This window comes from Galeopterus variegatus, unplaced genomic scaffold (assembly GCF_000696425.1).
Source record: "Galeopterus variegatus unplaced genomic scaffold, G_variegatus-3.0.2 Scaffold11955, whole genome shotgun sequence".
Classification (NCBI taxonomy): domain Eukaryota; kingdom Metazoa; phylum Chordata; class Mammalia; order Dermoptera; family Cynocephalidae; genus Galeopterus; species Galeopterus variegatus.
Window position 1 is genome coordinate 8,226 of NW_007738066.1, and position 22,188 is coordinate 30,413.

The 22,188-nt window shown below is 45.8% G+C and overlaps 1 protein-coding gene across 1 annotated transcript in view; it reads left to right on the forward strand.

Annotated features, from left to right (window-relative positions):
* The window catches only part of HEXA (hexosaminidase A (alpha polypeptide)), a 28,321-nt gene extending 8,216 nt beyond the window's left edge, over window positions 1–20,105 (forward strand). Inside the window, exons 2-14 of the mRNA XM_008594948.1 lie at window positions 8,582–8,674; window positions 9,620–9,685; window positions 11,346–11,392; window positions 11,912–12,022; window positions 12,910–13,011; window positions 13,485–13,617; window positions 14,695–14,875; window positions 15,821–15,907; window positions 16,187–16,259; window positions 16,994–17,177; window positions 17,377–17,467; window positions 18,151–18,255; window positions 18,901–20,105. Coding sequence (XP_008593170.1) covers window positions 8,582–8,674; window positions 9,620–9,685; window positions 11,346–11,392; window positions 11,912–12,022; window positions 12,910–13,011; window positions 13,485–13,617; window positions 14,695–14,875; window positions 15,821–15,907; window positions 16,187–16,259; window positions 16,994–17,177; window positions 17,377–17,467; window positions 18,151–18,255; window positions 18,901–18,964 — 1,337 coding nt within the window. The 3' untranslated portion in view covers window positions 18,965–20,105. The remainder of the gene's footprint in view (window positions 1–8,581; window positions 8,675–9,619; window positions 9,686–11,345; window positions 11,393–11,911; window positions 12,023–12,909; window positions 13,012–13,484; window positions 13,618–14,694; window positions 14,876–15,820; window positions 15,908–16,186; window positions 16,260–16,993; window positions 17,178–17,376; window positions 17,468–18,150; window positions 18,256–18,900) is intronic.
* Window positions 20,106–22,188: the final 2,083 nt, after the last annotated feature.

A 22,188-nucleotide genomic window follows, 5' to 3' on the forward strand; every position in this document is an offset into this window, starting at 1 on the left:
AAAAAAAAAAAAAAAAAAAAAAAAAGAAAAAAATAGAAAAAGATTTTCAAAAAAAAAAAAAAAAAAAGTGAAAAGGTTGGGCCGGCCTGTGGCTCACTCGGGAGAGTGTGGTGCTGATAACACCAAGGCCACGGGTTCGGATCCCTATATAGGGATGGTTGGTTTGCTCACTTGGAAGAGTCTGGTGCTGGCAACACCAAGTCAAGGATTAAGATCTCCTTACCGGTCATCTGTTAAAAAAAGAAAAAAAAAGGGCTGGCCCGGTGGCGCACTGGAGAGTGCGCCACTTGGGAGCGCGGAGGCGCTCCCGCTGAGGGTTCGGATCCCATGTGGAGACCGGTTCCCGCTCACTGGCTGAGCGCGGTGCAGGCGCAACACCGAGGGTTGCGATCCCGTTACCGGTCAGTAAAAAAGACAAAAAGGAAAAAAAAAAAAAAAAAGACAAGGCTAAAATCTAGAAAGAGTTTCACAAATCAATAAAAGAAAACTAACTAACTAAAAAAATGTGCAAAGAATATGGCTAGTGAGTGCATACATTGATAAAATTCAGTCGTTATTAAAGAAATGCAAATTAAAGCAATGTTTGTTTTTTTAATCAGGCTGGCAAAGATGAAAAAAAATTGAGACAATCTAGTGTTGGAAGGATATGGAGAGATGGCTCCATATATGTGGATTGGGGTGTAAATCAGTACAATAATTTGGAATAATAATTTGACAGTATCAAAACCAAAAATTTTCCTGTCTTTGGCCTAGCATTTTCACTTCTAAGAATTTATCCTACAGGAATTTTTGACAAGTGCTTAGATATACAAATACACACACACACACACACACACACAGACAAGAATATTTATTTACTAGAGCATTGTTTATAACATTAAAAACTTAGAAACATTACCAAATGTCAGTGAACAGGATGGAGTTAGATAAGTCAATATATACCTCATCAATGGAATTCTATTCAACACACAAATAATGATATAGATCTATATACATTGACGTTAGGGCTGGCCAGTTAGCTCAATTGGTTCAACAGGATGGAGTTAGATAAGTCAATATATACCTCATCAATGGAATTCTATTCAACACTTACAAATAATGATATAGATCTATATACATTGACGTTAGGGCTGGCCAGTTAGCTCAATTGGTTAGAGCTTGGTGTTGTAACACCAAGATCAAGGATTTGGATCTCTGGACCGGCCAGCTGCAAATAAAAAAAGAAATATATATATTGACATTAAAAGATCTACAAATCATTTTAGTAAGTGGAAAAAAAGTCACAAACTAATATGTACTAGGATCCCATTTTTCCTAAAAAAATTAATAATAAGTCTATATATTTACAAAAAATTGGGAGACTGCAAAATGTTAATCAAAGTTATCTCCTGGGGTGTGGAATTAGAGGAAAATGTTCTCTTTCTAGTGGGGGTGGGAAAGACAGATGAGGTTTTAAAAGTAGGGGAAAAAAAGAAAACTGTTAAGTACAAATTTATTAACCAAAAAAGATGGAATGGGAATGAGAGGGAGGGGGAACATTCAGGATTCATCTGTGGGCAGGAGAGTGCACCTGTGAGTCGGTATTAGTAGCCTCTGGAGGGTGAAGAATCTTGGGAGGCATGGGGGAGAGCACCATGGTCTAGACTGATTTCAGTAGCACTCAGGAGAGGCTTCAGGCTCAGTCTGATTCTCAGACTCCACTTTACTGGGTTAAGAAGTTTGTCAGGGGTGGCCTTGCCTCCTCCCCTAGCCACTCACAGGTATGGTTTCCAGGCTTAAAATACCTTTTTCTGTCTTGGTAGTGTGGCAAACACTACTCAGAGGTCCCCTCTAATGCTAAGTCTTCCTCCCTTTCTGGAGGTAGCTGTAATATCTGCCGTAGCCCTCACCACACTGTTTTGTAATTATTGTTTGTATTTGTTTCTCCCACTAGACTGTGAGCTTCTCAAGGGCAGGGACCAGGGCTTGTTTTTCTTTTTAACTGCCCCAGCACCTAGCACAGTTCCTGATGCACAGTAAGTGCTCAATATATCTTGGTTGGAATGAAGAAATGAGTGGGAAATGAATGATCTTAGGGGCTTTTGTTAGGCTGAGTATGGGGAGATGAAGCCTGGATGTGATGTACATAAAGGTGGGAGGGGGAGGAGAGCAAAGTGGGCAGGGACAAACTTTGGCACCAGCCTAGGAGAATACCAGGGCATAGGGGTAGGGTAGGCATTAAATACTGGGAATGTGTCTAAGGCTGAGTTGATTTTCCTAGTTTCCAATCCAGAAGCCAAACCAAATGTCACTTTGTAACCCAAACCAGTGCTTTTTCTCAATGCTGCTAGGATTCTGTGAATTAAATACATTGATATGGAAATGTGGTGAGGTTTATTTGGGGGGGGGGTTGTTTTTTGGGTTTTTGTCGTGGCTGGCCAGTAAGGGGATCTGAACCCTTGACCTTGGTATTATACTGAGCTAACTGGACTTACTGGACTAACTGGGACTAACTCCCTAACTGAGCTAACTGGACTTATGGAAATGTTTTGATTCAGGGAGGAGCGGGGCGGGTGGAGGGAGAGACTATTGTGGGCTGAGGTAAAGATTTATAGTTTCCAGGTGCCCTTCCAGAGAATTGGAAAGACCTAAATCTTTGGATTTAGGGATCCAGTGGTCTTCAGAGCAGTATCTGGAAAGGTACTTTCTATAAGCCTGGGTGTCTTCTTAGCATCCCCCACCCCAATCTCAGGACATCAGAAATACTAGGTTTGGGAGTATAAAAGTAATTTCTACATTAACTATTAACCATTTATACCTGATTATCATGTAACACAATCATTATGCATACATACTGTTAAATATGCATTTTTTTAATTCTAGCATCATTCATTTTTTCAGCAAACATTTAATGAATGGCTACCGTGTGTCAGGCACTGGGAATACAAAGACACTGAGGTTGGTCCCTGCTGTTGAGGAACTCACCGCCTAGGTGAGGAGATAGACAAATAAACAGCATATATTAAGATAAGTGCTATGAAAAATGTGTGTATACTTTACTTTATGATCACATAGGAAGGTGTCTTAGAAAAGGGTCGGGGAATGACAGCAAAGTTTTATAAAAGGAAAAACAGAGCTGTTTCTTAATCAAGAGACATGAGGAGGGAATGCAAAGTTTGTTTCAGTTGGAGGAAGCAATATATCCAAAGAAAAGTATGGAGAAAATATGGCATTTTCAGGGTTCTCTAAAGAGCTTGTTGTGCTATTATGAGAGTTCCTGCATAGGAGCAAAAAAAGACAATGCTTTTCCTTATGATCATCCAGTGGATTCTAGTCTTGATCCTGAAAGCTATGGGGAGCCATGGGAGGATTTTAAGCAGAGATTGTCATGATCTGATCTTCATATTAAAAAATTCCAGAGGATACTAGATTGAAATGGGGTATATGTGGAGGCAGAGAGAGACCACCTGGGAGATTTTTTATAGTCATCCAAGTAAGAAATTATGAGAGGCTGAATTAAGGCTTTGGCCTAGTAGGGAGGGAAAATGGCAATGTGTTAAGAGATAATAAGGTTTTTGTAAAAAGACTTGATTGAGTCTTTTTTACTGTTGCAATCTCAGTGCTTAGCACAGTGTTTGACACATACTACACAAAGTAGACAGACTGTAAGTATTATTTTGAGTGAATGAATGTGTGATCTACTCAGTTAGGTGGAAGATGGGCAGGGAAGGAAGAGGTCTCTGGTCTGGGTAAAAAGATTGATGGTGCTGTTATCAAAGTGAGAGAGTGGATCAGCTGGCAAGAGGAGTGAAGAGTTAGGTCAGCTTTGTATCTAAGATTCAAATGCTTTTGAGACATCTGAGCAGAGGCATACAAGTCTAGAGCTCGAGAAGAAGAGTTGGTTGGGAAAGATAGATTTCGGATTCATCAGTCTACTGTGGGAGTGGATGACAGTGTTCAGGAAGAGTGGAAGTAAGGAGAAAAAGAGAAGCCTGGAACCCTGGAGACCCTGGAACACCAGCATGTTGGGGTTGATGAAGGAAAAGGAGAATGAGGAAGCATATTCAAGGAGTTAGAAGGAAAACCAAGAGAGCAGTGTCCCTTATGTTAAGGGAGTTTAGTTTCGAGAAAGCCAGAGATGTCTGATGCCACCAGAGGTCCCAGAAGGAGTGAGTGGTCTCTAAAATATCAGCTCTCTGACAGTGGGGATTTTTGTTTTGATCACTCCTGTATCCCCAGACTTAGAACAGCCTAGCACATAGTAACCATCAATAAATTACTATTAAATGAATGAATGAATGAATTGGAAAGAGTCCCTTAAATTTAGTTACAGAGCCACAGGACCTTGGTGAAGCCATTTGCAGAGTGGTGGTAAATGAAGCTAGATCGTAGTGGATTGAGAGAGAGATAGGATGTAAGAAAGTGGCTACAAAGAGAGGACTAAGGATGGCCAACTCCATGAGCTAAGCACTTGAAATTTATTAATGCATTTAATCTTCTCAGCAGCCCAACAAGATAGGAACTGTCATGATTCCCATTTTACAGATGGGGAAACTATAGCTCAGAGAGGGTAATAACTTGGCCAAGCTCTCTCAGCTAGAAAGTGTTAAACCAAGATTTGAATCCAGATCTGTCTGCCTTTGGAGTTCAGCTCCTACTTGCCTAGGCTACATTTCCTCTAGAGCTTCTTTTTGACAGAAGGGCAAGAGAAAGAGGGAGTGTTTGAGATGACATGCAGCTGAGACCAAGAAGATTGCAAATATGTTAGTGGTAATGGGAAAGAATCAATAGAAAGAAATAACTTGAAGACTTTGGGAAAAAGATGAAATAATTTGTACAAGAGGAGTCAGAGGAGAGGTGCAGAGCACAGGTAAAAGGAAACCCCTTCCATCGTGGTTGGGAGTGGCTGAGAAGGTAAAGAAAACCATGTGTTGAAATATTTTTGCCAGGAAGGAGAGGGGAAGAAGGTGGGGAGGATGGGGGTCTGTTCTGACTGTCTGCTCAGAGTTAGGGAGGTAGTGATCAAGTTACAGTCTTGAGGAGAGAGGCATAAGTTTGAAACAGCAGTTGCAGAGAATAGAAAAAAGCAGTGGTGGAGATAGGAGATTTTCAGGGCAGCATCAAAGGCCCAGCCAAGAAGGGAGACCATGATTTTACAGAGTGGCCCATGTTCCGTGATTTTCTCCCTTCCCTCCAGCAGGGCATGGTAGCCAGGGTCAGGGGCACAGAAGGCAGGTGTTAGATTGACCCAGGGTTGAAGGTTTGCCATCTGGATGTGACAGAAGAAAAGAGGCAGGTTGTTGAGAGTAGCAATTGGCTAGGTTGTGTTTGAAGTGATGGGTTGCCACCTCTAGGCCCTCAGGGAAGGAAGTGAGGATGGGAGAAGATGGAGAACAGAAAGAAAATGGAGAGGTAATAGTACTAGAGTCTGGGATTGGCTAGGTTGTGTTTGAAGTGATGGGTTGCCACCTCTAGGCCCTCAGGGAAGGATGTGAGGATGGGAGAAGATGGAGAACAGAAAGAAAATGGAGAGGTAATAGTACTAGAGTCTGGGGAAAGTTCAACAGAGGGACTTTGGTAGAAAGAGGGTCCTTGTTCTCAGAATTCCATGTCCAGAGATGACATGTCTGATGAATAAGCCAAAATCATGCTAAAAAGGGAGTACAAGGGTAGAAAACTAGCCAGTGATGTTATCTATTTACTGAGGGGACTGAGGAAGGGTCCAAAGATACCTTTTTTTTCTTTATTGTAAACACTTCTGTACTGTTTGAATTGTTCCAACTAGTATGTACTATTTTTTAAATTTAAAAAAAGATACAAACTTTTCAACTAACCCAAAGAAAAGAACAGATTTACATGAAAGCAGGGAGATAAACTGCAGAGGCAGGAGTCTGCAGTCGTGGAACAGGACCCTGGAGTACATTATCCACCTGGGGACTCATGGGGTATTAGCTTTGAAGAGCAGTAGCCGGACTCAGGTCCACCCCGCCATTGTTTACAAGGGAGGAAATGGGCGCCCCGAGACTAGCTCAGCGTGGTGTCAGCAGCAGAACCAGAACCAGAACCAACCTTTCCTGATTTCCCAGCCCACTGCTCTGTTTTCCACGCTGCCTCCTGAGCACTTAGGCTTCAGAATTTCCTGCCATCCTAACCAGGCTCATGGCGTGTACGCCCGTGACACTGCTGGGTGATTGGGCTGTTTGCCATACCGTGCTTCCCACATCTCAGTGCTCAGGGTGTGGCTGTGTGTCGAGCTGTACTGTCCCCTGCCTATTTCCTGCTCTCCTCAGAGCTCGGCAATGTAGCAGCATGGAGGTGGAAAACCACAGTGATGATACACTGTTTACATACTTTTAAATGACCCAGCGTCCCTGCTGTTTTGCCAGCTCTCTTGTTGCTGCCTCCCCCAGACCTGCCCTCTCATAGCTTAAGCAGCAGCCATACCTCTGTGTCTACTTCTTTATCAGCCCAAACCCAGATGAGTCACTGCAAGCACTTAGGACATGGAATCTGCACCATGAGATCAGTGCAGAGAGTGAAGGGATTGGAATTCTGGAGAAAGAGCCCTTAAATTAGGAGCATTCTTCTGGGAAAAAAGTGCTTTCATTTCTATCAGATCTTCAAGGAGTCTGTGACTCTCCCTCTCTGAAGACTGCAGACTTAGGAAATGGAGTGCCAGGTGTGTTTTAGAAAAGTAAACACTTCCTGTCTTCCTGTCTTCCAAGTAATAGTTCAGATAAACCTGGTGTTTGTGCAGCCTCTGTTCTTTTGTCATCAGGACAGTGACGATGGTTGCATGTAAATTAGTTGTGATTTCTCCTCATCTGGCAGATTGAGGCCCAGAGGATTAACACTAAAGCTCAGGACTTTTGCCCTCTTTTGGATGGCTGCCTGAGTAGATAGCAGGTGAGCTCTCCACACAATGGTGCTGGGGCACCGTGACATGTGGGGTTGGGAAGGGGGACAATGAGGCAGGGGCTGGGACATAGTTTAAGGAGGGGTATTCTTTTATAGTTTTCTTTATCTGTCCCCTAGGTTGAGTCCTCTTTGGTCTTTGGGATTTGTAGAGAAGGGTTTGTAGAGACAGCTTGTCTGCTTGGGAAGCTCAGGATGACTCCACAGATTCTGCCTTGAGAGTAGCCTTAGCCCCGAAAGCCTGAGTGTCCTTTTATGTTGTGGGGATGAATTTTTAGGGTTTGGAATGGAATTGCGAGTTGACCTGGCTCAAATTTGCCTCAAATTCCCTTCTCCCTGCCAAGTGTAAGCGGGTGTCGGTGTAGGGATAACAGGGTATTTACTAGGAGGGGAAAGAATATGTTTATTCACGATGGCAGGAAAGGACCCCGTATTGGCTTGCTTCTTGGCAGACCTGAGAGCTGAGATGTAGCCAGGTAGTAGTGCTCAGGAGGTTTGAGCAGGCTTCCTTGAGATGGTCTGAAGCTCTTGGGTTCCTTCTGCTTGGAGATGGGTAACATTTGGGATTCTGGTTTGGTTCTGAATTCTCTCTCCTTGTCTTCTGCCAGGCTGTCCTATCCCTGACTTTGTAGTTCCATAGGAAGTCATGGATGTTGTGTCAGTGAGATGCATATAGCTCCAGAAAAGAATAGAGAGGGGGGTTCATTAAGTTGACAGTTGGGGCAGTAAAATCAGAACCACCCTGAAGGTCACAGAGAAGAACTGGTAGGAGGGTAGGAAGAAACAGTGCATTAGTATTTTGGCTTTGCCATTTTTCTGCATAGACTTGGGTCTGTAAAGCTATATTAGATAGTATGTTGGTTCCTACTGGGTGGATTTCCACTGTTGGACAGAAATCTACCTTGGATGGTAAACATTTTTGGGAAGAGAAGGGAGTGAAGCAGGATGGGCTGGTGATCATGTGCCTTCTCTGAGACATCAGCTCCATTATCTCAGGCATTCCTCTGCTGGGAGATCCTCCTGTCATCTCCTCCACCTGCTCACATTAGTTCACGGGTTTTTACAAAATTGGAAACCCTTCATCTGGAGCCCTCAAGAGCAGTACTACTTAAAGTGCCAGTCTGCGGTGAGACAAGAAGCATATGCACCAGAATGTAAAACTGTTCCCTTCATCAAGAAAATGTTGTTATGAAAAAAATGTTAGAACTAGACAATGTGTTTACTCTAACTTAATTGACTTACATTCCGGCATCACATAAGCTTCCTATCTAGTGCCCAACCGGTAATGCAGTTTGCCTATCAGCAGCTAATCTGCAGACCACATTTTGAGCAGCAATGCTCTAGAGCTGCCTCTTGGTCAGAAACAATTGTTGAGAACTTGGAATCACTTGCTTGGCACAGTCCAGGGGAAGCCAGAAATATAAAGCCATGGGTTAGAAGAACTGCCACCCAGATCGTTCATTCATACATGGGTCAGGGCAGGTTACTGGGGTTAAAGGGAGAACAACCAGAATGAAAAAAGTTGAACAGATGACTAGATAGTGGTTATGCCAAGGGTAAATGACTTCCCTTTTACCACAGGCATGTGAGCCAAGGAGCTAGAGCTAAAGACCCTCTTGTAGGATCTTGTTTTGCTGGTTGCTTCTAGTGGTTGGTCAGCCACACTGAGTTTACCCTGTCCTTGCAGGAAAACAGCATGTATTGGAAAAGAATGTGTTGCTTGTCTCTGTGGTCATACCTGGATGTAACCAGTTTCCTTCTTTGGAATCAGTGGAGAATTGTAAGTACCACCCTATTCCCTGTCCTAGAAGAGCCAGCATTTATGTGGAGCTATAACTCTGGATGGATAGCCTGGCCAAACTGCCGATGCTTGGCCTGGAGTCCCCCATGACCTTGGGGACCAAGGGTCACCAAATGCCAAGAGCCATAGCAAATGAGTTTTTCCTGTGCAGAATCTCTAACCAGTGTCTGAAGATTGATTGCTGAATGTCACACTGGCTATTCAATGAGTCCCACAGGACACCTGCTTTCTGGACTGAGTTCATTTCTGTTTTAGCAAAGTGCACACTTTGCTGATTTTCTCTAAGAGACCCTACATTGGGGAGAAAAGGGTTTTTAGTCATTTATACTGAGATGAAGCTAAGTCATTAGTCCTGTGACTGCCTCCTGTCTGCCCTGAGCAGCAGTATTTGGGCTTCTCAGTCTCCAAAGTGAACATTTGAGTCTTGGCTTCTTCCTCACAGTCTTGAATGAAGTAGCTGTAGCCTAGAGAAGAAGGGAAAGGAGGGTGATTACAGAGGCTTTGGGAGCATTGTATCCTGGACTTGCCTCTCCAAGCATCCCTCTTCTCTTTGCCAATAGATTTCATTTCATACTTTCAGCTAAAGGCTGGTAGGGTTTCATGTTTCTGGTGGGGGAAACTGATCCACAAGATGGATGGTGCTTTGCAGAGAACTCTGCTCTAGCCCAACCATCATATATTCTCTTTCAGGGCCTGCAGAGGCACTGTGGTGACCATCCTTCCAATCTGGCCCCAGGCCTGGCCATCCTACAGCTGTCCTGTTCTGGGGATGTCTCCTCTTTGAAAGATGAAAAAAAAAAAAGTGATCTTGCTAGCTTTTTTTTTTTTTTTTTTTTTTTTTTTCCTAGGATTTATATAGGACATCTGGTCTATAATCTGAGAATAGAAAACCTTAACCAAATGGAATCATTTTTGTCATTTCAGACACCTTGACCATAAATGATGACCAGTGTTTACTCCTCTCTTACAGTGTCTGGGGAGCTCTCCGAGGTAACAAGGTGGGGCTGATGCTGGGACAGAAAGAGAGGCGGGTGGGAAGGAGGGAGGAGAAGGGTTGATGTGGGGAGATTGGCATTGGTGGGGTGGGAGGACAGGACTGGGGGCCCAATGAATACTCACACTTCAGGAAGCTTTCTGCTTTATAGAGACCAACTGGAGTGTTTCCCCATCTCCTTATAGCCGTTCCTAGAAGTTGACAGGCTTCACCCTGTGCAGTGGCAGCAGCTCCCTTGGGCAGGTGCTCTGGGGACACAGTAGGAGAGTCTGCAGGTTGATGCTTAGGGCTCCATCAGGGGGCAGGTGGCTGGGGAGAGGAGACTGACACTGCCACAAATGCTGCCTGTCCAGCTCTCACAAAGGCACATAATTGGGAAGAGTCTTCAAAAAGGAAAACTATAACAAAAGAAATACATAAATGTAAAAAAGACAATAAAAGGGTAAATAGTAGTAAAATATGTAGAACTATATTATTTCTGGAGAAAATGAAGAGTTTACTGGCTAACAGGTGATATGACCCCACCTTCCTCTTGGTTTGCCTAAAAGGTGTTTGGTCCCTAGATGCAGACTTAGCCAAGTACCTCTCCTGCTTTTGGTAGAACCTCTGCTGGTGAATAGTGAAGCCAGTTCTCACAGAATTTCACACCTTGCTTTAGTTTGTGTTTATCCCCTTGTTCCTACTCTTTGCTTTGGAGAAAGAGCACGCTGACTCCCCTTACTGCCCTCTTGAGTTTTTTGTGCAGGTGCTAATGATTAGTCAGGATGGGGGTGGGGGTAATCTGGGACTCCAGAGGACTTGGTGTCAGAGGCAGAGTGGGGAGAAGCGAAAACACTGCATTGGCAGTCTGCTTCAGACTAGGTGCTGAGTTACCACTAAGGTCTCGTGGAGTCTTTCATTTTGAAATTTTAGGACTCTGGGAATCCTTCATGGGGCTTCTGCTGAGTTTCTCAAAGTGGGGCTCTAGCTGTTGAGTGCCTGTCATGCTCTGGACTCAACACACTTGTGCTTGAGCCTTCCTGGACTCCAGGAGACTGTGTCAGGGGACTGGGGCAGTCCTTCCAGGGCAGTTACTGCCCACCCCAACTCAGCTCCCTGTAGCTGGGTCTCTTCTCAAGCTCTGAAGAGGAAGCGTGGATGCTTCCTTGTCTCCTAGGTCCAGCTATGGACCCCACCTCCTCGGAAACTCAAGATTATGATTACTTCCTCACAATTCAGTCTTGGAGAAGTGAAGGGGTTACATATGGGGGGACCCCTTTTCTCAGCACCCTTAGTTCCTGCTGGGTTTTATCCATGGAAAGCCTTAACCCCTTGCAGGCTGGTTTGTCCATGAATCTGTTCTCATAAGCACACATCTTGGCCTCTCTTCTGAATGATCATGGAAATAGGATTACGGGTATGTGGGTTTGGAAGGTTAGTATGTTGCTAGGAGGAGCAACTCCTTAGACTACCACCTCCCCAAATAAAATGTGGAGTAAAAATGGGTACTGGCTTCCTAGTATCCCCTTTTCATAAGTGTTCAGAATCCTCAGGCCTACACTACATCCATTTCCACCATGTGCCCAAACATGCTGTGCCATGTTAAGACCCTTCCAAATGCATGCATCTCTTTTCCCACTGCCTGAGTCTTTACTCTGCCTCTCTACTTCTCCATAGGCCTGGAGACTTTTAGCCAACTTGTTTGGAAATCTGCTGAGGGCACGGTGAGTGTGGACCCTCAGCGAGGGCTCCTTCTTAATCTTTGGGGTTTTCTGTCAATATTGAGAGTACTGGAAAAATCTCGTTTTGCCTTAGACAGAGTCTTGGTGGCTTGAGGTTGCCCCAACAGGAGTATAGGAGGAGATATGGGTAGAAAACTGGTTTGGTAGATTTGGTCTAAAGTCACCATAATTTGGCTCCCCTGAGTCATTATGTAGTAATGACCTTGAGGCCACACTGCTTTGAAGACAGTAAACATGTAAACAGTCAGGAATATCCAGAATTTGTAGGCTGAGTGATGTATGGGACAGTTGTATTTGACTGGCGTGGGACAATTGCTCTCTGGACAGGTGGCTGCTTATGGTCATTGATATTGAGTGGGAGGGGAGTTTAGAGAGATTGTTAACCTGCAGAACCTGCAGGCACAGATTTTCAGCGATCTTGGGAGAGTTTTCCTCATCCCCCAGTGCCCCCATGGAAAGCTCCCTTTAAATCGTGATATGCTCAATGTTTGGTCTGCACAGTTCTTTATCAACAAGACAGAGATTGAGGACTTCCCCCGCTTCCCTCACCGGGGCTTGCTGTTGGATACGTCTCGCCATTACCTGCCGCTGTCTAGCATCCTGGACACTCTGGTACTCAGGCCTTAAGGCCTTCTTCGCTGGGTTGGGGCAAGGGATAGACCAAGTTACAAATTCTTAAAGAGTTAGAGAGAGAATATATGTAACTCTAGGAGCTCCTGGGAAAAATGTAGAAGATGACTTGCTTTAAATCTCAGAAATTAACAGATGTCTTAAATCTACTCCACTGACTACTGCGCACCAATGTCTAGGCTGTTTCCAAAGATACAGAAGGTGTTGTGGGGAATTGGCTTCTTCGGTCAGGCAGAGCTAGGTTTAGTATAGTTAGGTCAAGGTTATAGGAAAGAGTGTTCAAAGCCTTAGCTGGGGAGCTTCCTAGCTCTCATGAGTGTGATGTGCAGTCTTATCTGACAATTGCTAATCCAACTCATGTGTCTGCCTCTTTCTTGTTGCTCTGGTGCACTCAAAGAAGCCAGTGCATCTACAGCCTTGACTTCTGAGATTATGAGTTATGGGGCTACTAAATTCCCAGCAGGCCTCACAGTTTGGGTAAACACCAATCAGATAACTCAACACAAATAGCAGGAGGCAGTGTTGATCTTCAGGCTATTTGGGGACTTTTGGAAGACTCCAGGGTACCACAGTAGCTGCAGCCCTCCTCTCAGCATGGCCAGAATTCAACTTAAAAGAGGAGATACTGCTTTTGTCAGCCATCCTTGGATGTGTCCTGGGAAGAGAACAAATGCGCTGGGTCTTCCCTCCATGCCAGGCACTCCCTGATGGGAAGATTTGATAGATCTTATGAACACTTCACTGGAAGCTGGGGCAGGTTGAGCCTGGTGGGGTGTGTGGAGTAGCCTGCCAGCCTGCCCAGCTTCCCAAGTTTGAGGCTGAGACTGGAGAGGCCATGGTGGATTCACAGTGTGTGCTCTGACCCACAGGATGTCATGGCATACAATAAATTCAACGTGTTCCACTGGCATCTGGTAGATGACCCTTCCTTCCCATATGAAAGCTTCACTTTTCCAGAACTCACCAGAAAGGTATGTCTCAATTTCAGACCAAGATTACAGGTCAATGTCTGAGCTTGGCTGTAGCCCTGATAGCAAGGACAGTGGCTCTCATCTTTACCAAGCCAGTTTGGCAGACACACTGACATGGAGGAAGGACACTGACTTTGGAGTCAGGAGACGTGAGTTCAAGTCCAAACTTTGCCATTAATTTGCTTCATGATCTTCAGGAGATAATCTCTCCTGATCTCATTTTTTTTTATTTATATATATTCTGTTAAATGGGCATAATACCTGCCTTGTTTATTTCACTGGCAGTGTTATGCTCAGATAGATGTGATAAATGGTAGGAAATTATGATAAACTTTGTTGAAGATAGTCCCTGATAGCGAAGGGATATGGGCAGGTTTTCTGATATGTGGGGAGTACTGGGGGCATGTTTAAGTATCTTCTACTCTGCTAGCCTTTGGGAAATGAGAACCCAAATGGTGCCTTGTGCCTTTCAGGGGTCCTACAACCCTTCCACCCACATCTACACTGCTCAGGATGTGAAGGAGGTTATTGAGTACGCACGACTTCGGGGTATCCGTGTGCTGGCAGAGTTTGACACCCCTGGCCACACTTTGTCCTGGGGACCAGGTAAGAATAATGTCTAGGATTGGAGGGAGTCTGGTGACCATCCTCAGAGTAGGGCTTCAGGGCACTAGCTCTTGGATGTGGCATGTCCCAGCCTTGGTCCCTGGAAGAATGATTTTCATCAACTTCTTCCACCTGGGAATTTATATAGGAAGAACCTACTTTGGGCAAAGAAGGCCACTTCTTACTATTAATGTGGGCAAATTCTTCTAAGATGCCCTTGTGGTGGTTGTGCCCTAGAGTAGATGCTGAAGAATCTGACTCCCAGGGTAGAATCTGAAAGTAGCCCATGGTGCCTTCCAGATGACCTCTGGAGTTGGACAGTCACTCTTCTGCTCACTCACTTTCTTCTGTATACCCCTAGCCCCTCAGTGTGATTTCCCCAGTCTGAGCCCGAAGAATCTGACTCCCAGGGTAGAATCTGAAAGTAGCCCATGGTGCCTTCCAGATGACCTCTGGAGTTGGACAGTCACTCTCCTGCTCACTCACTTTCTTCTGTATACCCCTAGCCCCTCAGTGTGATTTCCCCAGTCTGAGCCCCAAAGCTGGCTAAAGGAAGGTTGAAATAGGCTCCTGGCCTTGTAGGAAACCAAAGATGCTTTGTGGCCTCAGTCTCAGGAGGGAAAGACTCTGGGTCCAGGGAGATGCCCCTTAGGAACCGTAGAAGTATTCTGGGTGATGGTTGACCCCACAGATCGGAAGAGATAGGGAAGAAAGATTTTGCCAAATTGGCTGGATCAGGCTCTCCCTCAGCTTTTCAGCCTAAAGCTGGTATAACAGCCTTTGGGAGCAAGGGTGACTCCTGCTGGAAGCAGTGTGTCAAGGCAGGAGCATATGCACTGACAATTGTCTGGCTGTAACTCAGTCTCTGTCTGTGATTTTGGATGTATTTGTGTTTCTTTGTAACTAAACGGTGATGATTATTAGTGTCTGTGAGTGCCTGGGTATGCCTACTTAGATGTGTGTAATGTTTATGAACATGATTGTCTTACTCTATGTGACTTAGCATCATTACATGTAGGACTGTGCATGCGGGCCCTTGTATTTGTGACACTTGTGTGGGGTTCTCTATTGGCTTAGGTATCCCTGGATTATTGACTCCTTGCTACTCTGGGTCTCAGCCTTCTGGCACCTTTGGACCAGTGAATCCCAGTCTCAACAATACCTATCAGTTCATGAGCACATTCTTCTTGGAGGTCAGCTCTGTCTTCCCAGATTTTTATCTTCACGTTGGAGGAGATGAGGTTGATTTCACCTGCTGGTATGAGCCTTTTGACCTTCCCATCCCAGCCTGAAGAATTGCTTATTCAGAATAGAGGTTAGCATCTGAGGGCTCACCTGTCTCAGCTGCGGCTCACGGGCTAACCTCTGAGACAACAGTCTAACTCAGTTCACATTGCTCAAAGGTCTTGGGCATTTCTCTCTCCATCTACAGAGAGACCCTACCTGATTTTGGCAAGGCTGTCATTGTAAACCTGTCCTTTCCTCTTATCTTATATCCTTGAGATATTTATGGAAAAATCAGCTCTGGGCACAGAATTGGCTTAGAAAAATCCAAGATGGAGAAAAATAGTCCCTCTTTATGAAGGCTTAAAATAATGTGGTTGAAGAGTCAAGACAGAATTCAAGATTAATACAGGACTAATTAGTACTAAACTGTGAAGTCCAAACCCTCAGATCCAGTGAGCTCAAAAGAGGTTGAGGGGCTTCTTTGAAACGTGGGCACTAGAGCTGGAACTGGGGAAATAGTCTGGAGACATGAGGAGGGGAAAATGTTCCAGAAAGAGAGTAATGTGAACATAATGCAGATGTTGCAAGGCAAGGGATTTGCAGCTTCAATAGTCAGCAAGGCATGTCGTCTGACTGGAACAACAGACAGAAAAGCCAGGATCCCATGTGCTGGAGTGCCGAGCTGAAACCTCAGATTCACATGTTATAGTCCAGACAGAGGATTAGTAGGTGTTCTCTTTGGGAGTTTGAACTTAAAACTCTTCAGGCCCAGACATACATGTTCTTAGCCTGTGTCCAAGGCTCCCTTCACATAGCTTTGCTCAGCCACACCTTCCACATTTAGAGCTTCTGAGATCCTCAGTTGTTTGGTTTTTCAGGTGAAAAGAGGAAGTTGTGGGAGGCCAGGTGACTAATCACCAGGCTTTAGATTTTCAGGATGTTGAAAGAATTGTCTTCATTTTCTCTTGGTATTCAGGAAATCCAACCCAGATATCCAGGCCTTTATGAAGGAGAAAGGCTTTGGTGATGACTTCAAGCAGCTGGAGTCCTTCTACATCCAGACGTGAGGAAGGAAGGAGGGTGGGCAGTGTCCCTTGGGGGTCACCTCCTGTGGGGTCCTCACTTTCCCTATCAGGGCCATGCCCTGCTTGACCACTGTCTGGGTCCCTGAAGCATTCCTTTGTCCTATCCTTTTGGAGTGGTCAGTTCCTAACCCTGGGGAAGACACTGTTCAATCAGGAATAGGCCCCTGGCCAGGCTCCACCCCTAGAATTCTGGCACAAAAAGCCTCAATCCTTTCCGAGCTGAACAGACACTTTCTTGACACTCCTCTCCTCTCCAGGCTGTTGGACATCATCTCTTCTTATGGCAGGGGCTACGTGGTGTGGCAGGAGGTGTTTGACAATAAAGTAAAGGTGAGCCAAGAGCAGAGGAAAGAAGCAGCCACCAGCGGTGCCTCTCTTCTCTCCCCAGCCCTCCCCAGCCCTCCCCTTCCCCTGCAGGGACTGATTTTCCTGGTTTGGACTAGGCTTTAATGGTCAGAGCAGTTAGGGCCATCTCTCTCTCCCCTCTAGAAAGGCCACAGAGATGTGAGCCCTGGGTTTCGGCATCAGAGCCTCTCTCTGTCCTTGCTACAAACTGATCAAGAGTTATTTCTGCTGCTAGGTTGCTTGGGATTCCTGAGACTTGACACAGTGGTCTGGGTTTCCCTCCCTGAGCCATAGACTGGGGTCTTCCTGGCCTGTAAGAGCATGGCTACCTTCTTCACTGTTGATCCTGTCACATGCAGGAGCTCTGCACAGGAGCCTTGTCCCATCCCTAGAAACATTTGGAGCCTCTTAGACATAGCAGCTCCTGGGCCCCACTGCTTGCCTCCCTCAGCTCCCACAGCTGGTATTGCTGTCTCTGTGAGGACAGGGAGTCTGCAGTGGGGCCTGGGACAGGAGATCAGCAGGAAGAGCTCTCTCAGGGCCTGTGGACTCCTCAGCCTCTGTGCTGGGGTGTGAGCTCAGGGGTTAGCAGTCCTAGAGACACACTTTGCTGCTGGGGAGCATCAGAGCACACCCTTGGCCTGGGTTGCCTGCCTGAGAATGAGATCTGGGACTCTCCTCAGCCCTGTGCCATTACTGCCATTGGACCTTTGTGACAGGTTCGGCCAGACACAATCATACAGGTATGGCGAGAAGAGGTACCAGTAACCTACATGAAGGAGATGGAACTGATCACCCAGGCCGGCTTCCGGGCCCTGCTCTCTGCCCCCTGGTACCTGAACCGTATAACGTATGGCCCTGACTGGAAGGACTTCTACCTAGTGGAGCCCTTAGCATTTGAAGGTGAAAGCAGGGAACTGTTCTCACTCACCAAAGGAGGCTGGACTGGGGCACAGGGTGGGAGGCAGGAGGGACTGGGCTGCATGTTTCAAGTTAGGAAATGAAATGACCTATCTGAGGAGAGGACCACCTTGGGGAGAGGGACTGAGGGGAGCCCTGGAGTTACCCCACCACTACCAGCCTGTTGCTTGTTTTCCCTCAGGTACCCCTGAGCAGAAGGCTCTGGTGATTGGTGGAGAGGCCTGTATGTGGGGGGAGTATGTGGACAGCACAAACCTGGTCCCCAGGCTCTGGTAAGGGTTTTCTGGGGGAGGTGGAGGGTTGGGTTGGAGGGCAGGAGTTCTCCCCCACAAACTCAATCCCATCCAGCCATCTTCAGACTAGTACCCTCCTTTCAGCTGGAGAGAGAAGGGACATCACAGCGACCTCTCTGTATTTGATACTCACTTCCCACATGACTTCCAGGGGTGTCCCTCCAACAACCCATTAGATGTGTAGGATAGGGAGGGATTATTACCTCCACTTCACAGATGGAAATAATGAGGCTTGGAGAACACAGGTGACTTGCTCAGGATCCAACACGGAGAGTCCATGGTTCCTTTAATAAGACTTCCCTATGCCATTTCCTCAGCAGCCTCACTAAGCACAGTTGTGTGTGCAAAGTTTACATTTTCAGGATACCTACTGCTGCTGCTGTCAGTACCATTGATGATACCTTTAAGGCTTATTCTTGTTCTCATACCTTTGGGAGAGGAGGAGAGTGGGATCTTTATCCACATTTTAACAAAGATGGAGCTGAGCCCTAGGACTCCTAAGGAGCCATCCAGCCAGGCTGTCACTCTGAAAAAGGTGTTTGATCACTTTCCTTGACCCTGAGCTAGTCCACAGGGCCTAAACAAGAGGCAGTAGCCTGTGGATGTCCAGCACCTTTTCAGGGAGTACAGGGCCCAACCTGAAGCGTGTCACCTTCCTCCAGGCCCAGAGCAGGGGCTGTTGCTGAGAAGCTGTGGAGCAGTGAGTTGGTATCTGACCTGAAATTTGCCAGTAAACGTTTGTCAAGCTTCCGCTGTGAGTTGCTGAGGTAAGCGGGCTCTGGAGTGGGTGGGGCAGATCCAGGGCCTGGGACTTCTTACTGAGAGGAAAAGAATGATAACAGTTTGAGTTGGCCCTTCAAATCTGCATCTGCAGATTCAACCAACTGTGGATTGAAAATATTTAGACAAAACAACAATAGCTAGGAACAGAGGGCTAAGTAGGCCAAGATGAGGTGAAATCAACCGCATCTCCTCCAAAGTGAAGATAAAAATCTGGGAAGACAGAGCTGACCTCCAAGAAGAATGTGCTCATGAACTGATAGGTATTGTTGAGACTGGGCACCCCTCAGGCATCTACTTCTTTTCTAAAGGGACTGAGTTTTGGGGGGCTGGGCACAGAGACAGGCAGGATAGAAATAGGGAGGTTATTCTCCAAAATTCCTGGGTCTGTCTGTATCAAAATCACACAGTGTACCTGTTCAAAATGAAGATTCTTGCCAATACTGTGCCCCACCCCAAGTGATAATCTCTTGAAGTGAGATCTCCAAGTAACTTTGACTACAGTGACAATTTGAGATTCATTGAAATGGGAAGGGGAGACCATTGACTGTGGTGGAGAAGTTGGTGCTGGGACCTAAGATTGACTGACCTGAAGGGCTTATCTTGCCATTTCTTCATGTGTCCTCTTGCAGGCGAGGTGTCCAGGCCCAGCCCCTCAATGTAGGCTACTGTGAACAGGAGTTTGAACAAACCTGAGCCAGCAGCCCCAGTCACCGAGGAGGGTGCTGGCCCTAGGAGAGTGGTAGTGGGGCCAGGCTTCCACTGCATCCCCGCTGGGGGACGGAGCCCCTTGCCCACGTGACCCATGCCTGGAGAGAAGGAGGCTGGTGCTGGCACTGGTATCCAATAAAGAGTGATGTGGAACTTGGATTACCTGTGTAAAAAAAAATGTGAATGGCCCTAGAGTGAGGGAGCAGCCAGGACTGGCCTTCTGCTCTCGAGAGTGATAGAGCTCAGCAGGCCCATCCAGGTTGGGCTCAGTATCTGCCCCTGGAGGAGCCTTATATGCTGAGGGCTGGAAAGGAGAACAGGAGCCTTTGTGCTTCTCTACTCACCCATGAGTTGACATCACTCCTCTTCCACCTTCAGACGTATTCCAGACACCTATCCCCATCCTCAGCCTGGTCACTTCACTTCTGCAGGAGTTCTGGACAGTGGAGAAGGCTCCAGACCCAACCTGGTCACAGCATAGCCCATCCCCCAGGCACACTCACACGCTTCCCTACCCTCGAGCTATTCTTCTCCTTTGGGTTTCTTGCTACCTCAGTTTCATACGGCCATCATGTGAATATTATTGAATACGTATTGTGGTCTAGACACTGGTAAAGTGTTGAATTTGAAGGGCTTGTTCTTCAGAGGCCTTGGTCAACTCCAAAATAACGCAGGCAACCTCTACCCGCCCCCCCCCCCCCCCCCACTTCCACCCATTTTTAGCCCAAAGCATCTTCTCAGGGAACAGATGGCACAGCTGAGGCCATGAGAACAAAGCCTCCAAGGAGCAAGGAGGTGCAGGTGGCTCAGGAACAGGGTCTTTGCCCATGTGACCTGCTTTCTTCAGGAGGAAATGTCCCATTGTGGGCCCAGACTGCCCCCTGGTGGTTTCATGTGCAGAAATGACAGTGTAGCCAGAGGCTGGGGCAATAGTGGACAGCAGCCATCTTGGATAAAGATGTCTTGACCATTATTTGTTAAATTCTTTGTCTGGTCCTGGGCTGGGAGGACAATGGAGAGGTCCCAGGCATTTCTTTCAGAAAGCTTCCAGTGTGGCGGATAGAGAATCTTGGGAAAGGCAGGCCTGAGAAGGTATCTAAATAAAACTTGGTCCTTAAACACCATCCTTCGGTCTCTCCATTATGTTTTTTGGGGGGACCTGGTTGGGGTTAGACCTTGCTATCTTGTGCTATTTATGTAGGGACAGGTTGGGCACCTTCTACCAACAGAATTCTCAAGATTTTCACACAGCTCGGCATAGCCTGTCCTAGAGAGACATGAGCTAAGTAAGCCTCCACCACCTGCACCCACCAAAAGATCCCTCTTACCTCTGTCACTCAGAAGCCCATGGGGTGGTCCCAGCCATGGACCCTGCAGAAATGCTGCAACACTTCAAATGTCCCTCCTTCCCTCCTGATCATAACTTTCATGTTGCTATTGTTTGGGATAATGTTAAATAAAAAGAGCAGACCCTAAGCTGTAAATCTCAAGTCGATGAAGGAAGAGGCCATGAAGATATTTAAAGCGGGAAGGATCTGTGATTTCTTATTCCTGCTATAAACATTTTCTTTAAATGTTATTATTTTTACCACTTAAAAAAATTAATGTGGCCTGGCCAAGACCTTCAGTGTTAGGGTGTGCTGTTCCTCGACTACATTGCTCCTGGGGTCCATTGATCATGAGAGCAATTACCTGAAGATCATCAGACTCCCAGCTACTGACAGGTGAGAGGCGGTAGCCCTCAGCGACTGCCCAGTCTGTTCCCATGCACAGAATCACTGTTTTCCCACCTCTTCTCCCTTCACCCGGGCTGTGAATTTAGAGCCCCACCCTGTGCAGGCCCAGACTACTCACGTGAGTTTGTCTTCTCTGTGTACCACCCAGGTGATGGGCAAGTGCCCAGACTAATGTCCTGGTTCCAGTCGTCCTAGAAACAAAGAGCCCTCACCCAGCCCCTGCTCTCCTAGGAATCTACTAAGGAGGCAAAGCAGGCCTACTGGGTATAAGAGTAACGGAGTGAATGGAGGCTGGGAGAATGTTTGGCCTCCCCCTCTTCTTGGAGGTTGAGGCTGCGTGCTAGGTACTCTCCCTTCTAGGAATCTGACAAAGTGATGTCACTGTGCTTTCTGGTGCAACTCAGTGGATTGCCCTAGGGATAGGATATCGGGACTTGGGAACGCAGGTGCCACCACAGCACCAATGATGTAGAGCCATTGCTCCTAGATTTCTGGGACAGCGAGGGTGTGAGAGGCTCAAATGATACTGGGAAAGGGTGAAATAAAGGATATAGGCAAAACTTATTTTTTACTAATGTGGATGCACATACCTTGTAGCAACATTTCTAGCACTCTGAAGTCTAGATTTGTATAGTAGTTGTCAATATCTTTTGTAAGATTAATCAATTCAAGGCATGACAAATGTGTATCATATATTTTTTTCCCACTGAGAAAATAAGAAGGAATTGGGTGTTTTGTTTATTAAAACCGTTCTGTATTTTTTCCTTTATAAATAAACTCTGAAAAGTTGAAAGTTAGTATCCTTCCCCATACTGTTACAGATATATGAACAACATATAAATACAAATTATATAATTTCAGTGGGTTATTTGTTGAATTTTTTCACTACTATTTACACTAACTATATATGAACCCTCACAGTCCTCACAATTGTTTTTAAATATCCTTTTGAAGCAGTCCTTGTGTGTGTGTGTTTCTGCATTGTTCAAACTTTTTAAAATTAAAATGTCCATGAGCCTTGTTTTTTTCCCACAGTAAGCACTGAACCCTCACAGTCCTCACAATTGTTTTTAAATATCCTTTTGAAGCAGTCCTTGTGTGTGTGTGTTTCTGCGTTGTTCAAACTTTTTAAAATTAAAATGTCCATGAGCCTTGTTTTTTTCCCACAGTAAGCACTGTACTCTAACCACATACATGTTATGTCTTCCCTACCCCAGTAAATACTCTTATTTTTTAATGATTTCAAATGTTACAAACAGAAAAGTGTAGAGAATAAAATAATAAACGGTAAAACTACCCAGCTTTATCACATGTCAATAGTCATATTTGCTTTAGATTTTTTTTTAAGAGATGAAACATAAATGTCTCCCTTCCTGGTCCAATTCCCTTCCTTCCCCCAAAATAACTACTTTCTGGAATTAATTTTAAATCTCTTTTCCCCGGAGTATCTGATACTTAGCTGTGATTTTTCTT